The following is a 19,093-nucleotide window of genomic DNA, read 5'->3' as shown; positions in this document are numbered from 1 at the left end:
ATGGCCTATAGAAAATTTAGTATATCTATTTTCACACAATAAGAGCAAACTAATTGTGTATGCTGTAAACACTGTGTCATATATCACCTCTGCGAAAAACTAATAAGATTTAAGATAAACTGTTGTCATTGTATTCCAAATTAATATAGACATGTACTAGTACAATAAAGACAACAGACGTAATTTTTTATTTACTTTAAACAATACAGTTTATTGGTTTAATGAAATAGACAAAAAAGGGGCTTTGACGGATGAATTCCTTTAAAAATTACATCACATGTTTAACAAATTTAAAAAACAATTTTAACAACAGATCTATCAAGTAAATCACAAAATGTTAGAAGCTATAATAGATGCCGTACATATTTATTGGTAAGGATATAAACAGCAGATTGTAGTTTTTGAATTTTCCCTCTTATATATGTATATATTACAAAGATAACGCATATTTGTAAAGCCTTATATAGTTCAAACTATGTTGAATATGGGAACATTTAATATATCTATATTTGGTCGTTTCATGTATAAGATACTCTAGTAGGTACATTGAAGTGTGGCATTTACTATTGATAACTATTTACTATTCGCACGATAACATGTATTCTACATTATAAAAATAAACATTGATGGAATTCATGAATAAATGCATCATTGAACATGAAAGGTAAAGTCAAGATAACTAAAGGCCTAGCATATTTTATTGTTTATTTTTATATGTCTCAACTAGTAGAGATAAATAAGATACATATGAAAATCGCATTGACTCACAGGCGCTGGAACTCACCGACAAAAATGACTATGTAATGTATCAATTATTGATTAAACTCAATAATTAATACTATTTGAATATTTGTTTTAGGGATTGTATAGCGGAAACTTTACATCTTTATGTACAACGCTGTGGTGTTCAAACCCATCATCTAATTCGTCAACCTGTTACGGACAGACAGCCGCAGATGGTACATTGTGTGGCAATCAAAAGGTAGCATACGTCAAATTTAATTTAATTTTGTCGTATTACTTGTTTTATTAGTAATAATATCAAATATGTTTTTACGCTAAAACTAAATGTATACTGAACTGTATTCACATAAGAAACACAGAACCTATTTCGAAACATTATTAAAAACTCACTGCAATAAAACTTTTGCACTAATTAATACCCAAAAAGCTAGATTAAGAAGAAAGATATCTCCCCCCCGCCAAAAAAAACCTAACCCATAACAAAACAGAAAACAACAATTCCACATTTACAGGAATGAGAAGTTTGTGAAGATTTGTCTCCTTGGGGTCGTCAAGTTTTACCCGAGGAAGTGTGATGATGAGAGGTGTCAAAAACTGCAACCGACAAACTATACTCAGATGTGGTGTTGACACCACAATAAAAGCCCAAAATGAACGACATAAGCAGAATTGTAAACGAGACTTAGAGTGACTTTACATGAGATGAGGAAGCTTTTATCGAGATCAACGTTTGGAAGGTTATATAATCATTTACTTGATATGCGAGAAACCAAAAAGCAGAACTTCTTGAAAAAACACTTATAGCGCAGTGCCAACCTTTCGATGAGTGCAAAGTTGAAATAGATGTAACAAAACATGGTTTCGTTAGTGTTGCGCAATGATAAAGTTGAAAACACTTTTGTTTGAATAAAGGAACATGTATATTTCAATGAAACAATGACATTTTAAAGAGTGAATTCCTCCTAGATGTGCGTAAAAATCACGCATTTGGCGACAACAGACTCGAGGCAATGGGTGTTTACCAAAACCTGATCCTATTAGCGCAACCTTATGTCTCTACACGACTTTTTGTCCCAGGATTTCGTAGTTTTTAACTTTTTTCTCCAACAGTCTTCAAACTTATTTTTTTTAAATTTTAACCAATCATCTTTCATTTGAGCCCAACATGGCATGTGTATGACCATTGATGCGAATGCAGTAATCATTTAAACTTTGATAGTGTCTTTTCGATAAGCAAAAGTCTTAAATGCCTGAGAGGGAAAGGGTTAAGTCAATTATTACATAAAGCCTATTATTTCGAGTTACAAAATTGCGCAAATTTGAAAAAAAACAAATAAAAAACAAGAAACAAACCTTACTGATCAGAAATAATCCCTTTTTGAATCTCATTTTTGGATTTTCATTTGATTACAATATTTTATATTTTCTTTTACATTAACTTAGTGGTGTATGTCAGGAGCTTGTACCTCAGATGCAAACGCACCAGCAGGCGATGGTAAATATTTGATTATTATTATTTGATATCTATCAGCTATCTTGTAATAAAAGATTATGTTTATTAAAGTTTTTTTCATCCCAGTTGAAACTTTTTGGGAAAATATAAGGATGTCAATGTTATATATGAGGCCGAACAACAAGGAACAGTTTAATCGTATAAAATATAATTAAAAACAATTACTCCATCACCGTGAAAATTTCCAATTAGTTCATTTCACTTCAACTATCTTGGTTAAATATTCACATATACATTTACTTACATTATTTTTTGCTACTGATTTTATCTGAAATGATATACACCAAACCGACAAATCGTACAAAATTCGCTGCTTTGGATTTGTATTTCTGCTAAAAACCTTCATTTAGTAAGGTACATAATAAAAAGTAGTCTATGTCACATTAAAGTCGCTTTTGTATTTTTTAAATCAGTTACCATATTGCAAAATAAGAGAAAATTGATAAATTTGCGTTGTTGTTATACTATCTCATTCAAATTAATCGAAGTATTTTCTTATCAACTAATAATTGCAAAATTAGCTGACCGTTAACAAAATATTCTTGCAGAATCCTGTTTATATGGAGATAAGCTAGGAGCCGTATTTACCAACGGCTGGACATGCGCAGATATGGTTGCAAATGCTCCAAATAACTGTCCATCGAACGCTATAACTTGTTGTTATTCTTGTGCCCCATACCTACCAACAACAACTCCCCTATCATCTTCGACAACTTTGTCAACTTTAACGACAGCCACTGCTTTGCCACCTACGTCTACAAGCAGTCTGCCACTACAACCTCAAGACATAGATTTACAATGTGAAAGTAATCGTGGCGCTGGATCATTCATGTGCCGGGTAAGTGTATATGTAATTGGAGTTTTCATATCGATGAACTCTCAAACAAAATATATGTGGGCTAATGCTTTTTACAAAACATACACGTGACTTGTCAAGACGATTTTAAAAACCGATAAAGAACTGAAAAGAAAAGAAAAATTGATCTGAGGTAAGCTTTGTCTGAGATACTTGGATAAATAGAGTGTTTGAAATAAAAGATATGTTTATAGACCACGTCAGTTCAACAGCTCGGATATCTGACGTGATGCTACGCCCAGGGACTTAAACAGTCCAACAATACTATCGACCCTAGTAAATAAAAATTAAACTAATAGTATAATTTTTTTTCGTCCGAAGCATTTTCTTGAATTGAACTTTATCATGAATATTTAAACCCTACACCTGATATGAAAAGGAAAAGATAGTTACATGCTTCGTGTAATTAAAGAACTATAACTAGGGTAATGCAATTAAGGCTGGTACAGTTATCGAAGCTCATATGACGTAGGTCATGAATATATTATAACTGTGGAAACTATACTCATTTCTCTGAGTTTTAACCTATTGATGGGAATGGAAATTAAAGTATTTTAGTCGTTTGATAAATGTCTAGACATTTTAAATATGCAATGCTTGCAAGATAAAACAAATCCTAGGACTGGGCAGAGCTGTCCTAAATCCTGTTACAGGTTACTTTGACCAGTACAAATGACTGGTTATCAAGTAAACTTGCTGTGCAGGTTAGGACTTCACCCGTCTGTAGTTCAGTACGAAACTTTTTGTCAATCTTGCCTAAAAAATAAAGATAATTGTTCGATTACCGATTTCCATCAAAATCCACAAATTTCAAGATTCAAACTATCATTTTGCACGTTAAAAAGAGTAAAGGAGTAGGTCCGGTAAGGACCGATTTTGGCCTCAAATTTCAGGTTCATCTGACGAAAGACTTTGACCACTTTTTAAACACTTAAGTGTCTATTTTACTTGAATTAATTAGTTTATGTGAAAGATTTTAACAGATTTAGTTATTAAAAACCATCCGATTCAAGCTCAAATATGAAAAATCTACCAAATATGCCGAAAAATGTAATTTTTCAGTTGGTTTTTGATAAAAATGAAAGTGGCCGCATCCGTGTTCATCCTCAACCTTTATATATGTTATGTATTTGCATCAAATACAACTTACATTTTAATATTAAGGATGAACACGAATGCGGCCACTTTCGTTTTACACGAAAACCGTCTAAAATTTTACTAAAATGCTAGAATTATGAAGATTTCAGTAATTTAGCATGACTTAATGGTGCTAATACCGGATATATGTGGATTGTATTGTTAAAAACAGCCCATATTTATGTAGCAGAAGCATTCTACTGTCCAATGAATAACTAAAAGTTTACATTTTAACAACTTTGTAAAACTGCTATATTTTGGGGCCAAAAAGGGGTCTTACTGAACCTACTCCTTTGAGGTATGCTTTATATGAATGAAACGGACATTATATATGTATTGCTTTACAACACATGCTTATTAGGTTTTAAAAATTAGGACTTTTGAACGGATCTGTAAAATCGGTACGTATGACTTTCTTTATGAGTAATCTGTTTTGTTCCAGGCACCATACAACGGTGACTTTACTTCTATCTGTACTACCTTATGGTGCGCAAATCCCACTAACACGTCTAGTTGTTTGTCAGCTACAGTCACAGATGGAACGATGTGTGGAAATAAAAAGGTATTACTGTGAATTCATTATTTTTCGTTGTATACCAATTTTCGTGGATTTTTTCTATAAAAGAGCAAAACTTCTTTAGAACTGGTTTTCTTGTATCTGACATAAGTTCATAGAATTAAACTGTATTTTAACGTTTTGTAAAATATGCAGTCAAATACTCTTTTCGTTTTTTTGCATTCAAATATTTTATAATATTCGTCAATAATCCTTCGATTGGTTCAATAACCGATTATATTAGGCTAACCTTTAACTCCGTCTGTAGTGTAAGATAGTTAAAAAAGAAATTGCATGTGACCAAATGTTTTGAATAAACTTTTGATTGATGCGAAAATTATATAAAAAGGTATGATTCTTTCAAAAGAATTAAGAATCTTTTTTTCATCTATATACCAGTATATTTATATACAGATGTAAATAAAATAAAACAGTTTGTACCTGAGAAAGTTTTTGACATAAATCAAGATGACATGTTAAGAACAAAATTATTTCTTCATTTCTTAAAATAGCTCAAATCTGTTATTATCTTTAACAGTGGTGTATATCTGGTGTATGTACTACAGATTCATCTGCACCTTCTGGCGATGGTAAGTCTAATACCTATAGTTGCTAAAGTCTACGTCTTTTTGACACTGATGAAAAATAGTTACCTTGCGCACTAGCTACGGGGTGCCGAATGGGACTCTTGTGGTTTTGTACTCGACATTCAATTTTGTACGGACAAAAGTGAGTTCTGTTCAACAAAAAATGATTGTCATCACAAATTGAAGTTCTCATAAAACAAGTCTGTATCACATAGTTTTGTAAGAAAAAATTATTTTGTTATGACAGAATTGAATTTTGTGTACACAAAATTGATTTTGATTACAAAAAGTTCAAGTCCCATTTGGCAACCCGTACTAGCACGTACATGTACGTTAAAAATCCAATTTAGGATAAGATATAGTATAAAGAAGGGTTTATATCCATATATTATTATGCTCGCGTCCTGAGTATACATTTAATTTGCGACAGCCGTCAACTATCTTAGTATATTTGTATGAAGGTTGAACATTTAAATTTCAAAATGCAACTTTGTTATACAGTGAAACCCTTCAATCCAACCAAAACCATCTAACAACCTTATTTCAGGATCACGAATTCCAACATAAAAGTGATTTTCGAAAAACAACTTCTTACATGTTGTTAAATATTAACGCACGTCGGACGCAAAAAAAAAAACAATTTTCATTTACATATTGTAACGCAGTAGATGAAAGTCAAATTGTTTCATTTACTTTTTATGTAAGGGTTTTAAAAAAAAACAAGTTTTAAAACTCATAAGTGCTAGTGATCGAAAGCAACCACAATGAACAAATTATATATGATAGAAGTCCTTGCCCGAATTGAATACTCGGAAATACCAAGATGTATGTATCTATTTTTCAGTTGTAAAGTAAAAAGATGGGAAATTTTGTCTTTTGTCTCGTTAAATAAAGATAAAAGTGAAATTCGTAAAGATAACATTTTTATCGTTTATTTTGTAGAATCCTGTTTGTATGGAGATAGATTGGGACCAATATTTGACAATGGCTGGACATGTCCGAATATGGTAGCGAACTCTCCTAATTATTGTTCGCTCGTACCAGTTGATTGTTGTTATTCATGCGCGCCATATTTAATGGTATCAACTTCTTCACAATTATATAGCACAACTTATCCACAAAGCACTACTTATTACGGTGCTAGTTCAAGTGTCAAAATGCAACCATCGACATCTAGTAATATACCACATGATTCCAGCAGTAATATGCCACATTTGTCTAGCAGTAATATGCCACAACCGTCAAGCAGTAATATGCTACAACAGTCCAGCAGTATTATGCCAGCTCCGTATAGCAGTAATACGATATATCCGTCCAGCAGTATTTTTCCAGCAGCGTCCAGCAGTACTATGCAACATATGTCCAGTAGTAATATGCTTTTCCCGTCTAGCAGTAATATGTCACCACCGTCCAGCAGTAATATGATATATCCGTCTATTAGTACTATGCCACCAACATCAAACAGTACTATGAAACCTTTGTCCAGCAGTAATATGCCACCACCGTCCAGCAGTAATATGACGCCGCCGTCCAGCAGTTATATGCTACCACCGTCCAGCAGTATTTTTCCACCAACGTCCAGCAGTTATATGATATATCCATCTAGCAGTAATATGCCACCAACATCAAACAGTACTATGCAACCTATGTCCAGCAGTAATATGCTTTTCCCGTCTAGCAGTAATATGTCACCACCGTCCAGCAGTAATATGATATATCCGTCTATTAGTACTATGCCACTAACATCAAACAGTACTATGCAACCTATGTCCAGCAGTAATATGCCACCACCGTCCAGCAGTAATATGATATATCAATCTAGCAGTAATATTCCACCACAGTCCAGCAGTCATACGCCACTATTGTCCAGCAGTTATACGCCTGCTCAGTCCAGCAGTAATATACCAATAATTTCCAGCAGTACTATGCCACCACAGTCCAGCAGTTATATGCAACATCTGTCCAGCAGTAATACGCCACCTCCGCCCAGTAGTAATATACCACCAATGACCAGCAGTAATATGCCACCACTGTCCAGCAGTAATATGCAACCAATAACCAGCAGTAATACGCCACCACTGTCCAGCAGTAATATGCCACCAATGTCAAGCAGTAATACTCCACCACTGTCCAGCAGTTATACGCCACCTCTGTCCAACAGTTATACGCCACCACTGTCCAGCAGTAATACACCATCGCTGTCCAGCAGTAATATGCCACCAATGACCAGCAGTAATACGCCACCACCGTCCAGCAGTAATATGCCACCAATGTCCAACAGTAATACGCCACCAATGTCCAGCAGTAATATGCCACCACTGTCCAGTAGTAATATGCCACCAATGTTCAGCAGTAATACGCCACCATTGTCCAGCAGTAATACGCCACCAATGTCCAGCAGTAATACACCACCACTGTCCAGCAGTAATATGCCACCAATGACCAGCAGTAATATGCCACCACTGTCCAGCAGTAATATGCAACCAATGACCAGCAGTAATACGCCACCACTGTCCAGCAGTAATATGCCACCAATGTTCAGCAGTAATACTCCACCACTGACCAGCAGTAATACTCCATCACTGACCAGCAGTAATACTCCACCACTGACCAGCAGTAATACGCCACCACTGACCAGCAGTAATACGCAACCAATGTCCAGCAGTAATATGCCACCAATGTCCAGCAGTAATACGCCACCACTATCCAGCAGTAATATACCACCACTATCCAGCAGTAATATGCCACCAATGTTCAACAGTAATACGCTACCACTGACCAGCAGTAATACGCCACCAATGTCCAGCAGTAATATGCCACCAATGTCCAGCAGTAATACGCCACCACTGTCCAGCAGTAATATGCCACCACTGACCAGAAGTAATGCGCCACTAATGTCCAGCAGTAATATGCCACCAATGTCCATCAGTAATGCACCACCAATGTCCAGCAGTAATATGCCACCAATGTCCAGCAGTAATACGCCACCACAGTCCAGCAGTAATATACCACCACTGGCCAGCAGTAACAGGCCACCAATGTCCAGCAGTAATACCCCACAACTGTTCAGCAGTTATACGCCACCAATGTCCAGCAGTTATACGCCACCAATGTCCAGCAGTTATACGCCACCAATGTCCAGCAGTTATACGCCACCAATGTCCAGCAGTAATACGCCACCAATATCCAGCAGTAATACTCCACCACTGTCCAGCAGTTATACGCCACCAATGTCAAGCAGTAATATGCCACCAATGTCCATCAGTGTCATGCCACATCTGTCCAGCAATGTTATGTCAAATCTGTCCAGCAGTAACATGCAATCAAGTTCGGCACCAACTGCATCATCAACAATAACAACTGCAACAACTACACAATCATCGCCGACAACAACTACACCAATAACTCCAATAACAACACCGACAACAACTACAACAACACCGACAACACCTACAACAACAACTACAACAACTACACAATCTACACCTACGACATTTACAACAACACCGACAACAACTACAACAACAACTGCAACAACTACACAATCTACACCTACGACAACAACTGCAACAACTACACAATATACACCTACAACAACAACATCGACAACACCTACAACAACAACCACAACAACTACACAATCTACACCTACGACAACAACAACAACACCGACAACAATTACAACAACAACTGCAACAACAACTGCAACAACTACACAATCGACGCCAACAACTTCAACTACAACATCGACAACGACAACCGCCCAGCTTGCTGTTTTAAATTTTGGTAAGATTTATGTTGTATTGTTTACAGTTTAGTATATTAGTTTCAAAGATTTTAGGCATTTGTTTATATATTTGAACACAGAAGCTCTATTGAAATTTTACAGGTAATTTGATCGATGCCCCTGGCAAATTAAAGGGTTAGCTTTAATTTCACCAAACTTGTTTCTATATTGAATTATCTTTGTCTTTGAATGTATCTATGTGTCCTTAAACAATTTCTTGATCATTATAATGCAGGCTTTTATGTCAAGGTATACATATAGAATTTTTAATTTTCTATCGTTACGAAAAAAATCGTTTCGGTTGCATCATTTAATTAAGCGTCTTTCTAAACATTTTGTTTATGTGTAAATATACTTTTCAAAAGTGATAAAGTTAGCATGAGGAATACATATAGGATGAGAGGGTTCCCTTCCTTACAATCAAATTAATGAAATTTATGTAAAACCGTGTATAAGTACCATCGACACTAATAAAGATAGCTTATAATACAATTGCTTGAAATAGCCACGTAATGATTACTATACAAACATGGACATATTTTTAGCACAACGTAATGTAATGTATGTTTCATAGTTTTACTAGGGTGTTAAGTTTAACATCAAAAGATGACAGTTGCTTTGTAGGAGGGACATTGACCGTGCCATTTTCTGTCTTTATTATTTATACATTTACCGCTAACTAACTTAAACTGATGTTCTTCACATATTTATACAATATACTCTTTTAAACAGATGCTTTTTACTTGAGACCATTTTTCAACAAGATTCGGGACATAGTAATGTCATCAGTTTAAAACCAATATTTAATTCATATCTTCCTTTTTTCAGATTCTGGAGCAGTTCTGCCCTTCAATAAAGCTATCTCCATTGTCATCACCATAGCAACAGTTGGAATACTTAAATATCTGCTGTAAATTGGACTAGTTTCAGTTTTCTAACGACGTGCACCTTCCTTCACAAAAGCACGATATATCGTTTATCATTTAAATTAGCAAACTTTCAATCAACATTTTACTGAACAAAGTCAACAACAAGTGTCCTTTTTAACGGTAATAATTTGTCTGCATAGATGCGTTATTCGACAATAAAATGTCTCCTAAGTGATACTAGAGACTAACATATTTCAAAATCCAAAACTTACAAATAGAAGAGTTTAAAAACAAAAACAAAACGGACAAAAGTACAGCGAAAGCCGGGAAAGAAATCATAAATTCGCATGAGAAAGATATTATTATAATAATAGTTATTAACATGATTTCTCTATAACAATTTCAACCTATGAACAATCACAAGATGACGAAGAATTTAGTATGAATTCTGAACAATTGTATAATTTATCTATTGGACTCCTTTTTTCATTTATAAAATAAATATATAAATATATATACACTTAACATCCACTTTGATAGTGGCCATATAATATTTCAAAACTAAATAAAATGTCAACTACATTCTGTCATTTAATAGCTAGATCACAAGTAAATAAGCGCACGATGTTCCTATCATGTAAGAATAACGTTTAAATAAAGGCAACAGTAGTATACCGCTGTTCAAAACTCGTTAATCTATGGACAACAAACAAAAAATCGGGGTAACAAACCAAAACTGAGGAAAACGAATTAAATATAAGAGGAAAAAAAATATACAAACAAGAGAGCAGACTGATCACTTATACAAAGTTTCAGTAGTTGTTGTTTGTTGATGTGCTTAACACGTGTTTCTCGTTTTATATATATATATAGATATATATATATATATCAAATCTTTGGTTTTCTCGTTTGAATGGTTTTATACTAGTCATTTTTGGTGCCTTCGGTATACTTGCTAAAGCTTGCTATTCGGGGTGAGCCATGGCTCCGTGTTAAAGACCGTTCTATGAATATATAATGGTTGACATTTACAAAGTGTGACTTGGATAGAGATTTGTCTCATTTTCACTCATTTCACATCTTCTAATATCTAATTAGAGGCCATTATCATTGAATGAGCATGCCTACAAAATACATCGGATATATTAGGTACTGGCGATGCAAGATGTGTATACACTGGACACACCAGAGACGTTCATATCAACACATTGAAATGCAAAGTACGTAGTTTTAGGGCATTTTGAAATGGAAGGCACTTCTTTTAAATAATAGTTTATTGTCGGATGAGAAACACCGCACTATATTCCATAAGTGCATTGTTTTCTTTCTTCTTATAAAATTAGGACGAAAGATACCAGAGGAACAGTCAAACTCATATAAAAGTAACTAAACTCACCATATAAACTAGGCTAGGATTAAACAATATGTGTGTACGCGCGTTTTGTCTATAAAAGAGGGACGAAAAATACAAAAGAGAAATTCAAACTCATAAATCTAAAACAAACTGACAACGCCATGGCTAAAAATGAAAAAAGATAAACAGAAAAACAATAGTACACATGACACAACATAGAAAACTAAAGAATAAACAACACGAACCCCCACCAAAAACTAGGGGTGATCTCAGGTGCTCCGGAAGGGTAAGCAGATCCTGCTCCACATGTGGCACCCGTCGTGTTGCTTATGTGATTACAAATCCGGTAAATAGTCTAATTCGGTAGGTCACATTTATAAATTATCATCAGTGACTCTCGTATAAAACAAAATGCAAAATAATGTACGAAATTGAAGAGGATTGAGCACCCAAACAAATCCGAAATGTTTTATCAAATACAGCTAAAAATATATAATCTTGAACAACTTTGCCTATAGCACAATTGATAATTTTTGTGTTGAAAAAGGTACTGAAATTAAATAGACGATTTGGTTATTATTGACAATTGATAATGTCTGAATTCAACGTATGTGAGCAGGAGGAAAACTGTGTATATTTTTTAATGATTGTCCGACGAATTTTGTTAAGGTTTGTCTACTTTAAAGTGCACAAAAGTTGTCATCAGAAAAACTCTTATCAATTTCACTTGAATTACAAGTTTCTACAATGTTTTATTTTTTCATAATCAATATCTTCATAACGAAAATTTCTATTTCACACGATAAATCGTTTTGCAATATGGGATAATTTCCAATTGCAATGTACTTCGTTCTACGTAACAAAAAAATCCTTCCGCAATGTGGTTAAACCCCAATTGTTTCCTCAGTTATAAGGTTTGATATAAACATTAATATTTCATTGTTTTCCTGTTCTCGTTCCATAGTTGCTATTTGCAGTATCTTTAATTTAAAACGCACCCACTTTCTATAGTGAATAGTAACATAATTTCGATCTTGCATGTGACCTTATTCTGCTTAGTACTCGAAATCTTTCCTCAAGATGGTATTTATTTGTTGTGAATAGTAACATAATATGAATCCTGGTATCTATCATTAATTTATAGATAAAATATTGATGTTTTTCTAAATTGTTTAAAAGTAAATAGATTGAGATATATTTGATTGATTTAAAATCTTAAACGCAGATTAAAATTTTATTACAAGTTTAAAAATTTATGTTTTAAAATCTTCACAACTGGTATTTTGTAAGAAGATAACACAAATACTTATAAATGCATCCATGCCTTCTTTTTATCTCACCTGGCCCAAAGGGCCAAGTAAGCTTTTTTCATCACTTTGCGTCCGTCGTCCGTGGTCGTTATCTTTCACAAAAATCTTCTTCTCTGAAACTATTGGGCTAAATTACACCAACTTGGCCACAATCATCATTTGGGTATCTAGTTTAAAAATGTGTCCGGTGAACCAGCCAACCAACCAAGATAACCGCCATGGCTAAAATAGAACATAGGGGTAAAATGTAGATTTTGGCTTATATCCCTGAAACCAAAGCATTTAGAGCAAATCTGACATTAAGTAAAGTTGTTTATTAGGTCAAGAAATTTTCAGATGAATCGGAGAACCCGTTGTTGGGTTGCTGCCCCTGAATTGGTAATTTTAAGGAAATTTTGCCATTGTTGGTTATTATCTTGAATATGAGTAAACTGTAAACAGCAATAATGTTCAGTAAAGTAAGATCTACAAATAATTCAACATGATCAAACTAGTGAATTGACCTCTTAAGGAGTTATTGCCCTTTATAGTAAATTTTCAACAATTTTTCAACAATTTTTGTAATCTTTTACAAAAATCCTCTCCTCTGAAACTACTAAGTCAAATTTAACCAAACTTGTCCACAATCATCATTAGGGGATTTGGTTTAAAAATGCGTCTGTTGACCCGGCCAGCCAACCAAGATGGCCGCCATTGCTAAAAATAGAACATAGGGGTAAAATATAGATTTTGGCTTATAAAACTTTGAAACCAAAGCATTTAGAGCAAATCTGACAAGTGTTAAAATTGTTTATCAAGTCAATATCTATCTGCCCTGAAATTTTCCCGTTTTTGGGTTGCTACCCCTTTATTGGTAATTTTAAGGAAATATTGCCGTTTTTGGTTATTATGTTGAATATTATTATAGATAGAGATAAACTGTAAACAGCAATAATGTTTGGCAAAAAAGTAAGATCTACAAATAAGTCAACATGATCAAATTGTCAGTTGACCCCCTAAAGGAGTTATTGCCCTTTCTAGTCATTTTTAACCATTTTTCTATAATTTTAGTGATCTTTTAACTTTTACAAAATGTTTTCCTTTGAAACTTCTGAGCCAAGTTCATTATAGCTAGAGAAAGTTGTGAACAGAAAGAATGTTTAGTAAAATGAGATTGACAAACATATCATCATTACCAAAACACAATTTTATCATGAATTCTATTCTCGTCTATAATTTGTGTCTTTTGTTAAATATGCTGCTTGCACATAGACCAAGGCAAGGTGAGCGACACAGGCCCTGTAGAGCCTCTATTTTTTTTTATCAAACTTACACCTTTAACAAAACGTATACATGATCGCACAGAATGTTGTCTGAGTAATGATCAGTAGTGGTTAAACTTTCAGAAAAATATTATGTATGTAGTAGGTTTTGCTGAAGTGAAATATATATTGCAACAAAACAGTATTAAATATAGACGTTCTATGGAGTGATATCGGATAACTCACAAACTTTGCAAGCGTAGACTTTTCAACAATAAGCTTCAGTATATTTACTCGCTCATAATTAATAAATTATATAATGACTCAATAAAGAATTCAAATAGAGAAAAATACTCAACGAGTGACCGAATAACACATTAATTCACTTATCCGCGTAGCGAATGCGTAAATTATTAGTGTTGTTTCGTCACTAGTTGAATATTCATAGATATCTAAACTCTTTAATGAGTAATTTTTTTTATTACATTAGGCTAACGGCTTTTTAATGAAATTAATGTAAAAAATGTAAGGAACTATATTTTTTCACGTTTTGTTTTGATCCGACTTTATCGACGTCTTGACAACGCATTTTTTGTATGATGTCAGAGGATTGAAATTAACACCTTTATTTCACATAATGTTTTACGTAATTATCATTTTTTATTTCACTGGGAAATCAATGTAGTTCATTACAACCAAAATAATTAGTGTATGTATGGTTTTAGTCAATATTTGCAAGCGGTTATAGCGTAATTTTCATCATGGAACTGTTTATTGTCCCATTTTGGGAATGGACTATAATATTGTTCACACTAATGGATTTTTCTGGGGTTAATATTGTTCTAGTAGTTTTTTGATTTATGACTTTTGAACATGTTTGAACAGAGGTATACTACCATTGCAATTATTTGAATATAAATTATTGTTGATCAAAATATAAAAGCAAATCCTTACATGTTTACCTTTTAATGAAAGATATTTGAAACACGAAGAATAAACTACAAACATAAGGAGTCGCATCAAGGTATCTAAATGAGAAATACTTGTTGAAAGATTCCCCATTTCCATTCTCAATTTTATTTATTTCTTTACATTGAAAAAAAAATGGATAATCAGAAATTTTCAATAATTGGGGTTGTTGATTACATTAAACATGCTGTAGCTGGATTATGCTATTGTATTAAAATACATTGTAAGTTAAGTCCTATTTTCAGATAAATGGTATGCATTTTCCACAACATTGGTCTACTAATAAGTGTACTTTAAAAAAAAAGTTTCCCAAAACCTACAAAACCATATTTTGTTTTGTTATATTAAAAATTGATTTGATTTTCTAATTTTGTTGAGACGTAACCACTAGAGCAGAACACATTTCTAAAGTAAGATTAAGCATTACATTTAAATAAGATAAAGCATGTTTCACTAAATCTATAGAGTATTTGTTCCCATAAATTTGTTTTTTCAAGTGTTATTGACAACGTTAGGAAGTACGCTAATGCGACCTTTTTGAAAAATCTGCGTCATAAAAGGAAACAGACACGTTCGATTAGTCATAGCCCTATCTTTGTCTCGTTTTGGGTTTGTCAAGGTATGCTACTGTTTTATCCTAAATGTATTAATAACTACTTTAAAGAGTGACATTGAGATTAAGACTTTGCGTCAAACCTTTCAAGAATTTTAATAACGCTGGTCTTTAAGCACTCGTTATGTTGTAGCTGGCGTAATTTCTATTTTTTTTAACTGACGGCATGTGCAGTGGCTAAGTGGTCATACATTTATCTTAGTGGATAATTAGTTATCAACGGTATCAGTCTTGTAATCTAATACGTCAGAAGCGCGTTTCGTCTTCATAAGACTCATCAGTGACGTTCAGATTGAAATAGTTATAAATCCAAACAAGTCCAAATTTGAGATGACTTGAGGACCCAAAATTCCAAAACGTTGTACAAAATATAACGTAGTTAATGGGATAAGTATTTAAAAAAAAAGTCGGTACATCTGAAAATGACCAAAGACTGAAAATTACTAATACATGTACTGTTCCATCGTCTATCTAAGAGCTATTTGGATATAAATACACTCATCATAGATACCAAGACTAAATTGAGTATATACGCCAGCACGCGTTTCGTCTACAAAAGACTCATCAGTGACGATCGAATCCAAAAAAGTTAAAAAGGCCAAACAATGTACGAAGTTGAAGAGCATTGAGGATCAAAATTTCTAAAATGTAATGATCAAAATGTGTATATTTTCTGGTCTGTGGATCCGTTCGTGCGTCTGTCCGTCCGTTCGTCTGTGCGTCCGTCCGTTCAGGTTAAAGTTTTTGGTCAAGGTAGTTTTTGATGAAGCTGAAGTCCAATCAACTCGAAACATAGTACACTTGTTGCTTATGATATGATCTTTCTAATTGTAAAGCCAAATTAGACTTTTGACCCCAATTTTACGGTCCACTGAACATAGAAAATGAAAGGAGGAGTTTCATTATGAAAATGTTTTCTGGGAAACCATGAAAGTATTTGTCATGTAATATTCACCCAAACATCTACATTTGTGAACTACATGTATACTTATTTAGATAAATGTGCTGTTGTCTCAATTTACTAGTTCATAATTGTTCATCTTCATGACAGTGTCGTTTACACACTATATGAAAGGTCATAAAATGAGGCTGACGAAGCAAAAGGAACATTCGGAAAGGAAACTGACAACATATGGCAAAAAACACAAAAGACAATCAGATAAATAATCAAACAGACAAATAACCGTAACAAAAAAGGCTACAGAGAAAACATTTTAAAGACATGGCATCTCGAACCCCACCGAAAAAGGTGTTGATCTAATATGTTCCTAAACTTTAGACTTAAATATGTTCATTTTTCTGTAACCCTATATTTTTTTTACATTAAATGTAATACGTGTGCGTAGATAGTTTGAACCCTTTTAAGATTTCTTATCTGATCGATACACAATGACATCACAACTGTAAACCGATCGTACACGTGATTTTTGCGGAGTTATTAAAATAGGGAAGTTAATGATATGTTTGTTAAATTCAACAAGATAAAAAAGAAAACACCTTGTATTGAGTCCAGAGCGCAAACCCATGCACAACCTTAGTACAACCTGAAAACAGAAAAACGTAAGTACTTTGTAAGAGAATGTTTTATTAAAGAGAGAGAGAGAGAGAGAGAGAGAGAGAGAGAGAGAGAGAGAGAGAGAGAGAGAGAGAGAGAGAGAGAGAGAGAGAGAGAGAGAGAGAGAGAGAGAGAGAGAGAACCCATATGAAGTTTATTATGCCAAAACTGGCAAAATATGAGAGAAAATGAGTTAATAACATCAATATGGTTGTACTGTGCATTATACAGTCTGACATTTTTTCAATATGATATCACCGAATTATAGACTAATCATCATTTGGCTGCCTTATCAAAAACGACATGTGGAGCAGGATCTGCTAATCCAATTAAATAACCGGATACTACCTTAAGTTTTTACAAACAGGTTATACTCCTGCTTTACTTAAAAGTTTTGTCTTTGTCCTTTTTTTTTTATTTTAAATGTCTATGGTATCTTTACAATTGTAACAGTTTTTCCAATCCGTTGTCATATAATACGTGTTTCAATTCCATTTGAAATTTTATATCAAATTCGGTCAAATTTATGGCATTTTACATGACTGCTGGTTTACGAACTTGATGATGGCTGAGAAAAAGAGAAAAGATAGAAAAAAGACAACTATCACTCTGTTAATGCATGATGTATAACCACTGCATGAGCTTATCAACCTATTCAATAGTTGGAATTGGCCGATTTGAATATGTGGAGCAGGACCGTTGTTTGTGTTTAGCTTAGAGTTGGTATTCAGTTATCGACTTATGCAGGGGTTTGATATCTCGTTGGCATCTTCTGCTTTTGTTTTACAATTAGAACCTATACAAACGTACTATATCAATGTTTATCGGTAATTTGTATATTTTTCCTTTGATGTGTACTCGCTGATAATGTCAGTGTCAGTGGACTGGCTGTGATATAAAACTGATTGGGTTAGTACGCAACTGACATGCTCGAATACAACGCGTAAGGATCTACTTTCCCCTTTCATTCACAAAATTGCGCGTGATTTTTTTCGCAGAAACGCACGAGATTTTTGGCGAATGAAACACTGTACATTGTTTGAAACTTTCACAAAGTTAGTTTAGCCTTTTTGAACGATTGATGTCAAACAAAAAATGCATGAAAAACCGATAGACTTTAAAAAAAATGCGTTATCTATAATTGATATATTAAGTACATGACTAACATTATTATATCGTCCATGATGTTCCAATCCGAGTTTTTGGGCATACAATACCAATACATAGCAGGGTGCTGTTCCAAGTAGTTTTGTTTTTCTGTTTCTTGAGATTGAAGTGTTTGTTTTACCTGTTCAGTCACTATAAAGTGTTACAATTCATATTTAAACGCAACACATAAATAGTGACCAAAAAAGTACCGCTATCGCATGAGAGAAGCTAGAAAATAATGGTCAATTTAAGGACAGATATTCATAGAACAAAGAACAAAAAAGTGAACCTATTCATTTGCGGATCTACATGTAGGATAAATTTTAAAAAGAGGGGTAACCGGGGTCACCAAACTATACATATATAAAGGTCTGCTTTGACCTGAATTGTAGCCTTTATAAGCTAAGAGGTGACTGACACGGGTCGACTTCCCCTAAATTCACATAAGAAATTAAAGGTAACCACAGGGACTGTAAACTCCAATTTTCATATTTCTGGTCCGTGTTGAAAATAGATGAACAAGACTTTGACAAAAGTAAGAGTTATATTAAGCTAAAAGTTTAGTGACGTCTATTAAAATGTTTGAAATAATTATGAAGTAGACAAGAAATGAGCTTGTTCAGATAATTTACAATTAACTTAAACAGTCACTCAGCTCCTAAAATGTCTCCTCACATAGTCCTAATAATCATGACGAAAAAATATAATAGACTTTCAAGACGTCATAATTACTCCTCAGTGCTTTCTTAAAATTATTTGAAATCAATTTGATCGTTTTCATGATGAACACTGAGCGAATAATGACAAGATAAATGTAATTTTATCCACTAAACTAAGTAAAATATAATTATAA

The 19,093-nt window shown here is 33.7% G+C and overlaps 1 protein-coding gene and 1 long non-coding RNA gene across 2 annotated transcripts; both read left to right on the top strand.

Moving 5' to 3' along the window:
• Window positions 1–872: 872 nt before the first annotated feature.
• Window positions 873–3,088, top strand: LOC139503453 (uncharacterized). The gene is made up of 3 exons (XR_011659106.1): window positions 873–982; window positions 2,188–2,239; window positions 2,806–3,088. It is a non-coding gene; the product is annotated as an uncharacterized lncRNA (long non-coding RNA).
• A 697-nt stretch (window positions 3,089–3,785) lies between these two features.
• On the top strand, window positions 3,786–10,651 carry LOC139504352 (mucin-2-like). Its single transcript, XM_071294425.1, has 5 exons — window positions 3,786–3,800; window positions 4,693–4,812; window positions 5,345–5,396; window positions 6,336–9,179; window positions 10,009–10,651. The coding sequence occupies exons 1-5, from the start codon at window positions 3,786–3,788 to the stop codon at window positions 10,092–10,094; spliced, it is 3,117 nt and encodes a 1,038-aa protein (XP_071150526.1). The 3' UTR covers window positions 10,095–10,651.
• Window positions 10,652–19,093: the final 8,442 nt, after the last annotated feature.

This window comes from Mytilus edulis, chromosome 14 (assembly GCF_963676685.1).
Source record: "Mytilus edulis chromosome 14, xbMytEdul2.2, whole genome shotgun sequence".
Taxonomy (NCBI): domain Eukaryota; kingdom Metazoa; phylum Mollusca; class Bivalvia; order Mytilida; family Mytilidae; genus Mytilus; species Mytilus edulis.
Note: the sequence above shows the minus strand (reverse complement) of the source record. Positions and strands in the feature narration are given on the sequence as shown.